Source organism: Amblyomma mixtum, chromosome 5 (genome assembly GCF_055824585.1).
Source record: "Amblyomma mixtum isolate Tamu chromosome 5, ASM5582458v1, whole genome shotgun sequence".
Taxonomy (NCBI): Eukaryota; Metazoa; Arthropoda; class Arachnida; order Ixodida; family Ixodidae; genus Amblyomma; species Amblyomma mixtum.
Genome location: NC_143016.1, coordinates 147,501,259 through 147,516,626, shown reverse-complemented (window position 1 = coordinate 147,516,626; position 15,368 = coordinate 147,501,259). Strand labels below are relative to the sequence as shown.

General features: G+C 47.3%; 1 protein-coding gene across 2 annotated transcripts in view; it reads left to right on the top strand.

Annotated features, from left to right (window-relative positions):
* The window catches only part of Hmt-1 (ABC transporter ATP-binding protein/permease Hmt-1), a 57,567-nt gene that overhangs the window by 4,284 nt on the left and 37,915 nt on the right, over positions 1-15,368 (top strand). For both annotated transcript variants that reach the window (XM_089546142.1, XM_089546143.1), the window contains exons 3-7: positions 3,871-4,160; positions 5,645-5,789; positions 10,483-10,672; positions 14,050-14,136; positions 14,825-14,927. In XM_089546142.1, coding sequence (XP_089402268.1) covers positions 3,871-4,160; positions 5,645-5,789; positions 10,483-10,672; positions 14,050-14,136; positions 14,825-14,927 — 815 coding nt within the window. The remainder of the gene's footprint in view (positions 1-3,870; positions 4,161-5,644; positions 5,790-10,482; positions 10,673-14,049; positions 14,137-14,824; positions 14,928-15,368) is intronic.

Sequence of the window (15,368 nt, the reverse complement as noted above, 5' to 3'; positions counted from 1 at the left end):
TGGCATTCGCGCCTTAGCTTGCAGGATTGAATCTTGGTCATGGCTGCCGTGTGGCGAAATGCAAAAGGCGTTTCTGTATTGCACGATGTTGGTGCACAACTGACAGCTTTGGGCGATAGAAATTAATTGGCAGCCCTTCACTACATCATCATCATCAGCCAGACTACACCCAATGCAGGGCAAAGACCTCTCCCATGTCTCTCCAATTAACCCTGTCCTTTGTCAGTTGCCGCCACTGTATCCCCGCAAATTTCTTAATCTCATCCGCCCACCTAATTTTCTGCCGCCCCCTGCTATGCTTGCCTTCTCTTGGAATCCACTCCGTTACCCTTAAGGACCAGCGGTTATCTTGCCTTCGCATTACATGCCCTGCCCAAGCCCATTTCTTCCTCTTGATTTCAACTAGGATGTCATTAACCCACGTTTGTTCCCTCACCCACTCCGCCCTCTTCCGATCTCTTAACGTTACACCTATCATTTTCCTTTCCATATCTCGCTGCGTTGTTCTTAACTTAAGCTGAACCCTCTATTTTAGCCTCCACATTTCTGCCCCATAGGTGAGTACCGGTAAGATACAGCTGTTGTATACTTTTCTCTTGAGCCCTCCACTACAGCGCCTGTCATAGCCAGCTTCAGGACATTACACACCATGTACCAAACTGACCAGTACAGACCTTTGCAATAAGGGCTCTCTGGGCGCCGCCATATTGTTCCCTGGACTGTCGTGAGCACCTCGCACTAGCACGGTGGAAGCGGCGGCGAAACCAGTTTCCGACAGTCCGGAGAGGAGGCGTTTTGATGACTCCCTCGCCCGGTGCAAAGTTCTAAAATGTGCACACTCTCGCTGAATGGAGCCAGGATATGGCATTGATAGCTGTTGTACACTTATTGAATGTCACAGCTGCTTGCAGGCGAGTTGGTACTTTCCCAGGGTACTGAGAATGCTTTATTAGAAATGTTCCTGGCCTAAACGTTCAGGTTGGGGGGTAGAAGAGAAAGGGGGTAGGCAAACTCCAGCCACCGAGGAGGAGTGCCTCCACACTTCGCACCATGTGGAGGATGCCTGATTCCACAGCGTAGGCAAATAGCGACCTTAGGAAAGTGAAAGCTGTGCAAACAAGACAGCGACGAAAACGGCACCATAGGTGCAGTGGCATCGTTTTCATGCCTTCTTTTAATGCGTTTCCATTAGAACCCCCATGTCAGAAAAATCTGCCCGTCTGTCCGTTCGCCTGTCTTGTCGGTTGGCAGGTGGCAAAGCGGAGAGCAGGAAATCTGAGAGGGGAGAAAGGAGAGAGAAAGTGGGAGAGGGAAATGGAGAGGGTAGAAGGCAATGGTTGGTAGAAGGGGAAGATTGGAGGTGGGTACGGCTTGTTGCACTGTGGTTGCTGATTAGGATTGGGAGAGGAGAGCAGAGGTGCTGCATGTCACACAGCGACTGACAGACTGGATCATGCCAGCCGCTCGCATGGTCGGAACGCCGTCAGCTGCAGCAGCTCCTCCATTGACCAATAATAATGCATACTCTGCCTTATTAACCACTATGATCATCTATAATTTTGTCCCTGTTTTGTTCGTACAGTTTGTACTTTCCTGGACAAAGCGGGGTGTGCTGTTTTTGATGCAGAATGGCATGATGGATTTGGAATGCTCAGGAACATTTCATTCGAGTAACATGCATGATAATTTGTTTCTGCTGTGACCTAGTGACACGCACGTAGTGGGGGTGTGGCTAGAACATTTTTTTGTTGTAATCTGTATTGGCGTGGTTTGTTTTGATAGAGGTCCTTGACCTAGGCTTAAGTAGAGGAAACTCTGGCTACGGAAGAGCATTGGGGTACCCCAGAAGCTTTGCTCATTATACTCTTTCAATGGGTCCTATTTTTATAGCAATACACGAGACATTCAGGGCTCTCAGCTCTTGCTTCTTTGTTCATTTATTTCAGGGTCATCAGTTCACTTAGATCTTTTTATCATGCCTGCACACATGCATGTTCAGTTCTGTGCTCGGTTTTCGGAGCTGTAGTGTAAAACATTAGCTTTAAAAAAAAAAAAGTAGACATGTGAAAGCATGTGTTCATTCGTCACTTTTTCTTTCTGGCATCTGCATGTGCACGCTATGGTGTTTCTCACTAATCTTCACACTTTCTCCATTCGGTGGCAGCTGGTGTGACGATCCTCTCCCATTGACTACAGCTGACACGACGCTCTCCGAACTTACTTAAGCTTCCTCCCATTGCCTGCAGCTTTCGTTACGCTCTGGCCAAGCTTACCCGAGCTGCTCCGAGGCTTCACGCAAAATTCCTGGTTAAGTTTGACCCTGTTATGTAGTACTGTCTCACTAAAATGTATGAATGTCATTGCAGGATACATGCGCTAACAGTCGATGGTGGCATTAGTACCTCTCTTTTATTTTTCGGCCCTTTTTAGTTCATAAAAGCTCTGTTTTCGGTGAAAGTGTCCCATCAGGCATTAGATTGTGGCAGGCAGTCAGTGCAGGCCCAACCTGAATTTGTCCCAAGTGCCCCTTTCAGGGTTCACTTAGGTGGCTGCTGTGGAAGCAGTTGGGCTGGGGACTGCCTGGCACATATTGAGGAGGTGAAGGTTGGGGCAAAAGGAATAACGGTCGCCCGAAGTGCAAACTGTGCAGTCAAGTGCTCGAGCTCTGTTGTACAGCCAGCCAAATCTTTAGCTAGCTTGCACGACGGCCGCCTTTTCTGCGGTCCTGCGTTTTACGACGAAGCAAACTAGGGGAAAGCTCAATATTAAGCACGGGCCTAGTGGGCCTCTGCTTAGATTCGATATTTTCTCAAGTTAGCTCCGTCATCACCAGCAGGAGCACAGAAAACACGACCGTAACGCATGCCAGCTAAAGATTTGGCCGGCTGTACTTGGCATTGCAAGCAGGGGGACAAGGCTCTGGGGAGCAGGAAAGGTGCAGTGTTAACCGCCACAGGGAGTCTACTGCCTGCCCTCACCCGCGATCTTCAGGGTGACCAGTAAGGGTGCTACTGTTTTGCGACAATGTGCTCAGCGCAAAATCGCAGGAGCATAGGTTAACCAGATGTCGCTGCAAAACTTCCTCATTCACCCACTTTTTACTGTGGAAGCAATACTACGCCAGGTCTAACCGCTCGTCGCGTGGTCCGTGGACCCCCCTGCTCTTCTAGGAGCCGCCGCTGCACCTAACAGATGGCGTGTTTTCAACTGGTCGAAATGGTCGTGTTGTCACAGTGCGCAAATTTCAACACCATGCAACCAATTAAAGGGATCGTATAGTGATGCTCCAAGTAAGCGGGACTGAGTTTAGTTAATTGCTTAATTAACAAATTAGCCTAATTAATCTTTGTAGTCAGACCAGATAAATAAATAAAACCGAGTAGGAAATTGGTCGAGTTGGGGAATCGAACCAGGGTCTCCGGAGTGCGAGATAAGCATGCTAACCACTCCACCATGCCAGCTGGACAGTTTGGAATGAACAAAGGTGCACCTAGTGAATAGGGTGTGTTCATTCACTCCCATCTCCTCCCTTCTTCCGGTGATGCATGAGGTTCAGGTGTCCACTGAGATATGTGAGACAGATACATTTCCTTTCCTCAAAAACCAATTTACCGTGGAGCAAGGTGTAGAGCGGAACGGGCAGTGGCGTTCTGTGGACTCCCTGGCAGCGTTGCAAGATGCTGTCGCGTTCCACTCTTAAGAGGCGAAGCTTAACATCTTGACCACACATCAGTGACACAAGCAGCAACACTGCGCTTAACGCTTTCGCCTCACTGCACTTTAGGTCCCCTGAATCTTTTGTGTTTACTTACTGTAACCCGCCAGGAGGGGCAGTGGAGTGTGAATGTGGGATGTCTTCCTCGGCCGCAGACGTCGCTGATGACGGCGCTGGGCATGTCGTGCCTGGTGCGTCTGGCGGTGGTGTCGGGCATTGGGGGCACCCCCGTGGAGGGCCACCAGTTGGTGTGGGCCCTCTGCCTGGCCCCCGCCTGGTTCCTGTCGGCCCTGGTGACGCGGCTGGAGCGACACTGGGCCCTGCCCAGCACCCCGACCCACGGGCACGGCCTGCCCCTGCTGCTCTTCTGGGCCCTGAGCGTCATCCACGAGGCCCTGGCCTTCATGGGCATGCACAACTCCTCCTGGTGGTTCGGCGCAAAAACGTCAGTGCCCACCCTCTGTTCATATGTCCTGGTTGTTTGCCTGTGTAGGGAGAGGATGATGGCGGGATGAAGGAAGATGTGTATCCTTACAGGGGTACGAATATACAGATTTTGGTTGCGTGTTCTTCCTTCGAAATGGCGTGCCATACATGCGTAAATGTAAATCGGCAGGTGGAATTTACCAGTGCCAGGTGATTAATTTATTTCCCTTCCCCAGTGCAGGGTAGCCAACTGGAGACCTTTCTGGTTAACATCCCTGCCTTTCCCCCCTCTCTGTATCTATCTCTCTCTTCTCTCCTGCAGTTCCAGTTTCAGTTTTGATAGCTGAACGGTGGCTATGATGTTAGCTTGGACTTAGGTCACGTGAGGCATTGAAAAAACTGTCATTATTGCTCTGTATTCTTTTTTTGTCACTCCAGCTCTTGGGGCACACTGGAATAAGAGCTGAATTAGGGATTACATTGCAGTTTTTTTTATGCCTCACACTGCGTGAAGTCCAGGTTGACATCATAGCCATTGTCATAATCATAATAGACATAACAGACAACAGCTATCATCAAGCTATTTTGCGTCACTCACATGGGGCTCTAGGCATCCTATGGCCTGGAGAGAGAGAAAGACAGGATTGCCTCCTCTTGAATGCTGAACCTTTTAGCACTGGAAGCATCTCGTAAGCTCCTTCAAACTGCATGCTTTGTAGAGAAGTTTGGGAGCAACACACAGCACAGTTCTTCACTTTTGGCAAGGACTGTGCCTGTAGGACGCACCACAGTCATTGTTTTGTGCAGTACCACATGCTCGGACTGTGGAAGTGATCGTGGCAGCTACGCTAGGCCTTGGGGATGCTGCAGGCTTCTCTGTCTCACATACCTCGCCCCTTCCATTGTGCATCATGTGTAGAAACATCCACATGCCATTAAATGTGTTTTCAGTCACATCAGATCACTCAGTCAGTTCAGTGAAGCGAGCATTTACTCACTCATCCTCGTCGTCAGCCTGACTGCACCCACTGCAGGGCAAAGTCCTCTCCCATGTCTATCCAATTAGCCGTGTCCTTTGCCAGTTGCAGCCACCGTATGTCCGCAAACTTCTTAATCTCATCCGCCCACCTACCCTTCTGCCACCCCCTGCTACTCTTGCCTTCTCTTGGAATCTAGTGTGTTACCCTTAAGGACCAGTGATTATCTTGCCTTCACATTACATGCTCTTCCCAAGCCCATTAATTGTTGATTTCAGCTATGATGTCATTACCCACATTTGTTCCCTGACCCACTCTGCCCTCTTCCTGTCTCTTAACATTACGCATATCATTTTCCTTCCCATGGCTCGCTGCTTTGTCCCCAGTTCTAGTCAGTTTACTCAGTAACATTAATTATATTTGGTTATAGGGAGAGTAGATTTGAAGCAGTTGATCTCCTCTACCTTGAGGGATTCCCCTAAACTCATTGGAATTGATCGGCCTCCTTGCAATGGTTGTTGTGCAGGCGCAAGGACATAGCTGACGTGGCCTTCTTTGCGGCACGCTTCATCCTCTCACTGCTGGTGTTTGGCATCGGCCTCAAGGGCCCCTCTGTGCCAAGCGCCCGTGACTACTTCCTCTACTCACGGGGCGACATTCAAGAGAGCCAGGTGAGTCGCATCCATCACCAGCTATCAGGCTCAATGTGTTCTGTTCTCTCCTGGGGACTGTTTTTGGCAGCCTGTATTGGGGTTCTCTCTCCTATGTAGTTGATGGGTGGCAAGCAGATCACTGGGGCACATTGACAGGATAGGAGCACCTTCTAATTATGCTAATCAGCTATACAAAGTCTCAAATGAGCAGTGAAAGACGTCTGAATTTCTGTGCCCCAAAGTTTGGTGAACACATGAAGGCAATCGTGACAGCATGTCAAAGACTGGAAATGCGTAGTAACTAGTTTAGCTGCCAAGCAAACAGCTTTAAATGCTGTAATGAAGGCTTCACCCTTTTTGGCCATTCAGAGTAACAACATATCGTTTCTCTCCTTACTATACTAACTCAGCCTGCTGTTGTGCCTTCCCTCTTGACATGAATGTTTGATGGTTATGTCCTTATTGATGCCCTGAACATGTTTATTTCAATGCAATGTGCTCTTTATTCAAATATGTCGTAGGCATACCATGTACTGTAGCGTTCTGTGATTGTGGGCTTTTGTGCACAACGAAGCTGCTGTAGGGAGTGGGGACCACCATCAAGCGTATATAGGCTTTTTGTGTCCGCTCCTCACATCCTTGATGTGAAATAAAATCTGTTTGATTGATTGATTGATTGATTGATTGATTGATTGATTGATTGATTGATTGATTGATTGATTGATTGATTGATTGATTGATTGATTGATTGATTGATTGATTGATTATTTGTATTTTTTGGGACAATCATCTCCCTGTCATGAGAATGAAGAAATTTATTCAAACAACAGAGCTGCGATAACCAATGTCATTTTTGCAGTCTTCTGCTCTGGCTTTTTTTCTTTCCTAGCTTTATTGGGCAATGCACCTGAGCCATAAGCTTGCAAGAACACTGGCGTAGCTGTTGTGGCTGTCTAGTGTGAAGGAATAGTGTTTAAACCAGATTGTTTGCTTGACATGTTAACGCCGATTGAGGGTCTCTCTGTGGAGCTTTGCGTAGGTCGTAATTAGTGTAAGACTTTCTGCTGGGCTTGTTGTCGTACACTTAAATAGGGTTTTAGTGCCACAGGGCAACACACAACAAGACAGCAGGATTGTTGAAGGTTAGCAGTTAGCGCTTTCCTGTCTTATCACCGTGTGTTGTCCTGTAGTGCTAAAATACTTTTTATGTTGGTGGGAGGTGGTACATCTGGATCATCCTTCGCTGTGTAGCTGTGAGTTTGCATAAACTGCTGGGCCTCATGGCTGGGAATTTGGTACAGAGGCAGCTTTTTTTTTATCCGAAGGGTTGGCCTTTTTGGTAGAGCATCCGACTGACATTTGGGAGATGCTGGGTTCAATCCCTCTGCCGGGTACCCGCCAGCTTTCCAATGGGTACAAGATTTCTTCCACCTGGTGCTTGATTCTTCTGGGATGAATGCTTGGAACAGGGCCGTTGGTCACCTCGTTCTCCCTCGATGGAAAAATCTATCCACAAGGGACCAAAATCTGCCTTGTGCGGTAAAGCCCATTGTGGCTTTTTTTTTCCATCTAGGGGCAGTAAGATGACTAAAGGCTCTTTTTCAAGCACTTCACTCCAGAAGAGTCGAGCACCAGGCCTGGGGAAATCTTGTACCCATTAGAAAAGTAGTGGGTACCTAGCGGCACGGGCTCGAACCCAGCACCTCCCAAATGCGAGGCACACTTTCTTGTGCCTTATGCTAGTTGTGATGACACTACTTGCCAAAATGGCAACTGAAATCTGTACAGGTAGCTTCATTAGTATGAACTTGCTTGTACACTTGCCGTCAAAAGTAATTGGAAGGCGACTTTGTCAAAAAATTTCTTTAAATCTAAAGCATAAATGTCCATGTTGGTTGGTGCACAGTGCAATTCGCGCAGTCACAATTAGTCTGCACATATGTATTCAAGCGTGCATGAATTGAGCGGGCAATGATTAATTTTTTTCGTTAATACCGCCTTCCATTTACTTTTGACGGCACCTGTACATCCACAATGCAAATGCAAATGAAGATGGGAACCAAAAGGCGGAGACAAACAAGGGCTTGGGAGCAGAAATTTGTCCTATTCACCGTGAAATATAGTATGTGGACATAGATAAACCAATCTGCATAAGGCCTGTGGTTTGCGCGCACAATTGGGCAACTTCGAAAATCATCACTGAGCCAGCATAAAATAATAATAATAGAAGAGCAATAACGTCTCGAATCAACTTTTTGGGAGAAATGCTTAGATGTGTACTCACCTGAATATATCTTTACAAACCCGTGAGCATACACGATTTTATAGAGTAACGAAAAGAATTCATTCCAGCTGTGTGCACTTTCTCTATGTCTGGTCTGCGCTTAGGATACAAGTGCTTGCTTTGCTTTCGATTTTAAGCGGGTACTGCTTTTTCAATAATCCTTGGTTGGCTGTTCTACGCTAAGCTGATGTCAGTTACAGCAACGAGTGAGATGGCACGCATGCAGATTGTCAAGCTCAACTTGCCCAGCGGTTGCTGGGCAGCAATTTCTTGCTGGAATGCTCCTATGTCTTGCTGCAACCCTGTCTCGTTGCAGTACTGTGTTGTTGCATTGCTGATGTCTGAATTATAACGCAGTATTTACAAGTTAACACTGTTAAGCTTTTGGAGTTAAGCCTGGCTATGGTGAAACTTGGCAGAGTCCACGATTTTTTTGTTACGTACAGGTTTTTGTTGCGTACAGTTTTCATGTGAAGACTTGAAAGGGCAATGCAGGGGATCCTCTGGTGGCCATTCCTATAATTATATCGTTACGAAGCTTTAGCATGACTCGGCCATATTTCAAGTAACGCAGCACTGGCTACACTTGATGACAGCTTTTCTTGGCAGTGAAGGGGCGGCTACAGGGCGGAGTGTCCGTAACTGTGTCATACCGCCAAATAGTTCGGCCACACAACAGTGCACTTGGCCGCTCAGCGCGTTGCTGTGCCCATGGTGGCTTCACTCGGTCACTAGTGTAGCTTGCACCATCTGTGCAAGCTTCTTGTAACAAGACGTGCCCAGTTGTTGTAATGGTCAATTGTTTAGGGGAATCCCCCAAGGTGGAGTAGATTTGTAATAAGGGAGTAATTACTCATTGGCATCCACGCGAGCGCAGCCATACGGCTACAGAGGAAAGCTATACAGCTTTCTCAGAAACTTCGCAGTGAAAGAAAAATTCGTCCTGGTCCGGGGTTCGAACCCAGGACCACCGCTACACAGGAGCAGTCACTCTACCAATTGAGCTAACCAGTTGTTGTAATGAAGAAAACTTTTTTCCTTTTATTTTTTTAATGTTGAAAGTTTGTTGTGGGGTTAGAAATATGTCTTAAAAGGGCTTGAAACAAACACCTTTCGAGGAGAGTACATGAACTCGTTCATTCACGATGTTCTCTGATCCTGAATACCCAAGTGAAGTAATGCACTTCTACATGCAGCAGAGGACTCAGAATCGAGTGTGAAAGTTGCTGAGTCCGTTTCGGCGACTTTTTCATGCTCGCGGCCTCCTCCGTCGCACACTCCCCACCCCCCCCCTCCCTCCGGCGCCAACAACCAATGGCCCCCCCCCCCCCCCCTGCAAAAAATTCTGCGGACGCCCTTGAATAGAGTGCATGGTGCCACTGCATTGCCAGAAAAAGTTGTTGCATGGCAAGATATGAAAAGTTACATGGAGTTTACAAATTCACAGGCTTCTGTGGAGCAGCATCGAGGAATTGAGAAACTTCATAATATCTAGGAGTTGACCACATAGAGATTTGTTAAATCCAGGTGTACCACCAGCGTTGTGTGTTTTTCTCCCAAAAATCACAGCATTAAAAAAGACAAGCAGAGGCACATCTTTGCTTTAAGCCGACTCCTACGTAACCAGATACCATGTGGAGGTAGCACGTGATTGGGTTTTGTTCGATACGAGTTTCTTGACGGCACTTTCCTGCTCTCCTCCTGTGTACGAACAAAACAGTGGCGTTGTCTACTGCATGGCTAACTAGAAGTTCTGAGTGCTTTGAGGGAAGGCAGTGTGACTGGCTGCAAAGGAAAATCGGCCACCGTGTCGATTAGCAACTCTTGGAGTGTCCTGCCTTGTCAGCAGTTCACAGTGCCTCAACTATTTCTTGTACGGTACATTTCATTGCACTGTACCTGCTGAAGACAGTGTCTTTGCGTATTTTGAATAAACCAGGCCAATGCATCAACTGAAGATGGTATTGGGTGAAAACCAGCCATCGCACTCCACTTCTTTGTGAAAGGCATATGTGAATGAGCCCGCTGTTGGGGCAGGGCATGCGTTTGTAGCTGACCTTACCAGCAACCTACCACTCGGTACATCTTGCGTTCTTTCAGCATAGTGGGCTACTGAACTCAAGCTGGTCACCTAAGCATGTGGCTGGTGTCTAGGTGCTAGCAGATGTGAGTGCCAGCAGCAGCTATTGGCTTTACCCTTGACCTTTCAAGCTATGATAAGCAGTTAATTTCACTGCCACCAGTGACAGGGCAATCTGCAAGCTTCGAAATTTTGGACGTTTTGGTGTGGCAGATTTTGAAACTCAGGGCCTGTGAGGAGTCTTACAGCTTGCCCTGGTTTCTCTGGTGTATACCCAGCGCATGTCGACAGGAAATGGGTAGCACTTGGGCTTTTGTGCTTGACAGCCGTCGTCTTCTCCCCTTCAGCCACTGCTGGAAGAGGAGGAAGGGCGTCGCAGTGCGTTCCGGGGCTTTAGGACTAAAGTGCGCCGCCTGCTACCGTTCCTGTGGCCCCAGCGTAGCCGGCGCCTGCAGTTCGTGGTGATTGTGTGCGTTGCCCTGCTGGCTTCGGGGCGTGTCGTCAACCTCTTCATCCCCATGCTCAACCGTCAAGTTGGTGGGTGGCTTTTCTGCTTACTTATTTACATATACGTTCCCTGGCTGCAGCAGCGAGAGATCTGGCTCACCGAGCATGCCTGTGGTGTCTCTTTCTGACCCGCAGCTTGCTCTAGCCCACCCACGTCTTTAGCGTGGTGCATTCTCCAGACCTGAACTATTGGGTGGAGTTCTCGTGGTCTAAAAAAACACTTTGTTAACTGCTCAGAAAACCTAAATCTACATACTAATGCTTTTTCATTTTCAAGCACCTACGAGCCTCCCAGAGAAATGCCGGCAGTGTTTTGGTGATTTGTTAAGGCTGCTGGCACTAAGGTTTGCCTGTTCTTTTCCGGCAGTTCTTGTTGGGGATGATTGGATGAAACCTTTATATAACAGCAGTGCCTCATACAGTAAACGGGAGTTTCTCCGGATCAGCAGTCATCATTGCCCTGTACACCGTTTGTTTACAGATGCTAGCACCAGCGTTGCTACCCTTTACACAACTTTGTCATTGTTGTGCCGACTGCCACTCCTGGTATTTGTTTCTCTTTGATTGGACATACTATATGTAGTGGCCATTTGGGGTGTACTCGCGAGCTGGAATATGGCTGTGCTAGATAAATGCAGCCTAACAATACACTGTCTACGGCGTAAGTGAATTCAGAACAGAGAAATGCGTTCCTATTTGACTTGTCTGACTTATGGCGTGCCCTGTAACTAGCACTGACTGAACTGCACTAACTCGCCGATAAACTACAGTATCACAGCTTACTTTGCATATCAATTAGTCTGAGGTAGTTACTGCTGCTAACCAGTCCCAGGCTCTTGCGAGGGGTATGGGGTTCAGATGTGCCAGAATGTTTAAAGGCACACTTGTAACTTCTAACATTTTAAAAGTAGTCTCTGCTGCCATGTCTTCTGTGCATTTGTAAACAATTTTTGCTACTCGTTTTGTTATCTTTGGCTTAACTGGCCCAATTCATTTGTTTAAGCTGTGTGACCTGCACGATTGATGTGTGATCATACGCCACCTCCCAAACCACACACATACACCACTTGGTGTGACAGAATGGTACTTGCATGTTGGTCGGATGCATTAGGGTAGGCAGTTCAGCAATGCTATGTACAGTAAAACCTCGTTAATTCGAACTCGGTTTATTCAAAATCCCGTGTAATTCGAAGGTTTTCGGCGGTCCCAACAGTTTCCATGCAAAATTTGCCGGATAATTTGAACAGCCAGCGCGCCCCTCTCCGGATAATACGTAGGTTTAAACCATGGCCTCCGTGATGCGCGGCAAGAAATATGCATTGCCAGTCTCTGAGGCCAATATAGTTGAGTAGCTGGAGTGGCGGCCAGGTGGCACTGTAAAACAATTTTTGGTTTCCGGTGCTTTGTTGTGCCTCAGCGATCTGCACAGTCTACTACCAGTCTCGGAGGCTAGCTTTAGTTGACAAAGCAACAATTAGGTGCCGCTAGGTCACAATTTTTCTGGCTCCGTTTCCGTTGTTTGTCTAGCTCGTGGCAGGCGCTGCTCGTAGTGTTTTGATTGTTCGGTGCCGCGATCAAACGTGTTCTGTGTTCAGGCGCGTTTATACTCCGACGTAGCGCGCACTCGCGTGGCACGGCTATGACCGCGGACGTGTCCGGCGGCTTAGGCGCACTCTGACCGCACCGTGGAGCATCTCTCTATTTCGCGCCAAGCACGCCGAAGCCGCCCACCCAGAATGCACTGCGCGCGCCTCCCGCGCCACTCCTCCCCTCTACTCCCTTCGCCACTCACCTCCTCTCCCAGGCGGCGTGTCGAACGAAGAACGTTCTGCGCTCGCGTCGGAGCTCCGCTCCAAGCAGTGCCCCCAATCAAAGGGCGGCAGAAGAGCGAGCGTACCCCCCCCCCCTCCCGTAGCCACAAGTAGCAGTCGCGTCGGAGCGCCTGGCGTAGCGTCGCCGATCGGACGTATCCGACCACAACCGGCTCTTGCCCGTGCGCCGAGAACGTTGGAGTATGTACGCACCTCTAACTACCGCGCCAAGCAGTCGCGCATCGATGACTACTTCAAGTGACCGTTTTTCAGGCAAAATAAAGGTGCAGTGTTGATGCAGCCATGTTTCGCACGTTTATTTCTCATTTTTGTGTCGATTTTTGATAATTCGAAAACCCGGTTAATTCGATGATTTTTCGCGGTCCGACGGACTTCGAATTAACAAGGTTCTACTGTACACGGTGCCACTTTGCAACAGTTGCCATGCAGACAGGGTGTGTCCACCATGCCAACAAGGCTGCTGAGTGTATATTTTTCTTTGTGACAAACATCCGCACGTGTTACACAAACTGGACAGTTGTTTTACAGTACCAAATCCAGGTCTTTTTTCTCTCAGCCGTTTGTTCTTTAAATTACAAGGAATTTCCGCAAATTGGTGTTCTCTTAAAACTTATGTAATGGTGTATTGCTGATCATGGGGCTTAAATGCTTGAAGGTTGTGTTGCATTATTCATATCCTTGAGAAGAAATTGAAGTCTACAGTTTCAGTTATAGTTAACTTAATCTTTTTTTTTTTTTTTTAGATTTATGCCTTCAGGCTTTCAAAGAAAACATTTTTATGTATCAAGTGCAACTGGTACCTTATTTTTTCTGTTGAAAAAGAAGAAAGGGAAGATTCTTGAAGAGATTGAAAAGGAAGGGAATGAAATAGGATATGGCACCTTTTATTTTTTTTTGCGGATTTGGTGCACCTTCACAGATTTAGTGCTATTCTCTAGATCGCTGATTGGAACATAATCTCTGTGCTGTCAAAACGATACTGTATTTTAGTGCTCTCCCCCGCACACATTTTGTTTTGAAGCAGTCTACCACTTTTTTTTTAGCAGCTGTAACTTCTTCAGCGTACAGTGTCTCTTTTTTTCTTCAAAAATTAGCACTTCTACATTAGTTTCTTATTCATGGCGAATGCCAAGGCTACGGCTATTATTTTTCTTATTGTCACAGCTTTTGAGCTCTCCAGCATTCTTGCACAGACCCCTGAAGGCTGTATGACTGGGTGTGTTGTCTCACACCAAGTCGGACACTTTTGTCCCTTATAATTTTCTTAGTATGGCCATTGTCCTTGTTATAAAGTGTAAAAGACTTTTCTGCAGTGCACATTGCCAAACAGTGTCGCGTGTCTTTTCATATTCGCTCAGAGTATTTGTTTGCAACTCAAATCTTTATTCAAAGCATCCTGGTGTCTTGTGCATGCGGTTAATTAGAAGTTGCAAGGTACTTTTTTTCTCGACACTGTTCACGAGCAGGCATCTGTGGCTTGTGTCCTCTGTTTTGCCCGCTTGTATCGTCGTCCCCGTCTTTCCAGACGTGTGGCCTTTAAGTGAGTCCCTTCTCTTTCAAACTTGCCCTGTGCAGTGAACAGCCTGGCTGGCGAAGGCACCCTCATCTTCCCTTGGCAGGACATCCTCCTGTACGTGTCACTGTGGAGCCTTCAGGGACAGGGTGAGTGCTGGCTATCGACAGCGTTGATAAATGGCAGAGCCAAAGTACTCACCTGAAGCATTAACTGCAGAACCAAGGCCTTTGCCGCCTGGCTACACAGTTATGTCAGCTTTGGCCAGCCTGTCTGGTTGTCCGCAAGTAATTGCTCCCTAATTACAGATCTACTCCACCTTGGGGGATTCCCCTAAACATTTGACTAACACAGTTCCCACTTCGAGGTATTGATCACTTCGCTCTCGCCCTACCATAAGCTTACCATCCTGGTTAGCTCAGTTGGTAGAGCGACTGCTCCGGTGAAGCGGTGGTCCCGAGTTCGAACCCCGGACCAGGACGAATTTCTCTTTAACTGCTAAGTTTCTGAGAAAGCTGTACAGCTTTCCTTTGTAGCCGTATGGCTGCGCTCGGGTGGATGTCAGTTAGTAATTACTCCCCTATTGCACCATTACTAGCACTCATAATCATGCTAGTAACGTGCGCCTCAAGTTGGCCTAGTGATTTACAGGGCGAACTATAAATCCTAATGTGCTCTTTTCTAGCTTTCTTATCATCTCCCCAAGCTAGAACATAGAGAAGTGTTTAACCATTTCTATCTTCCTGCCTGAGTTTTTGCTTGCATGCCGTAGTACTCGATTCTTTGGCGAGTTTCCTCTGCGCCACCTCTCTGCATGGTTCTCATTTCTCTCACCAGGTGGCAGCAGTGTCCTGTCAAACTTGCGTTCCTACCTGTGGATCTCTGTGCAACAGTTCACCGTCAAGGAGATTGAAGTGGAACTCTACTCCCATCTTCACAAGTGAGTGCTCCAGGTTTCATTTTTTTTAGACAGCTTATTTCTTTTTTCTTTTTTTTCACTTCTGGCTCCATGTAAGCTTGTATCTCAACCTTTTCAACTCACAGTTCAAGAATGCACCAAATTTCTTGGCTCGCTGCTTGCCTTTACTGATGGTTCTCTTCAGTTTCATCACTGTAGACTGTCATTAATTCAGACTTCAAGGGGCCAGAGATTTTCGTTTGAATTATCAGAAGTGCACCTCAGTGTGATCCAAGACTGAATGCAATCGATATCTATGCATACAAATAGCATTTTTGATCTATTTGTCTATGTAAATACTATAGCTGAATGTTTTAGCACAACATTAAATATAGGTGAAAGGCAGTTATAAGTTTGTTTACTCAAGTGTGGTTGGAAAAGGGATATCAATAATGCGCCGGTTTCGTGATAGAGTAAAAACCT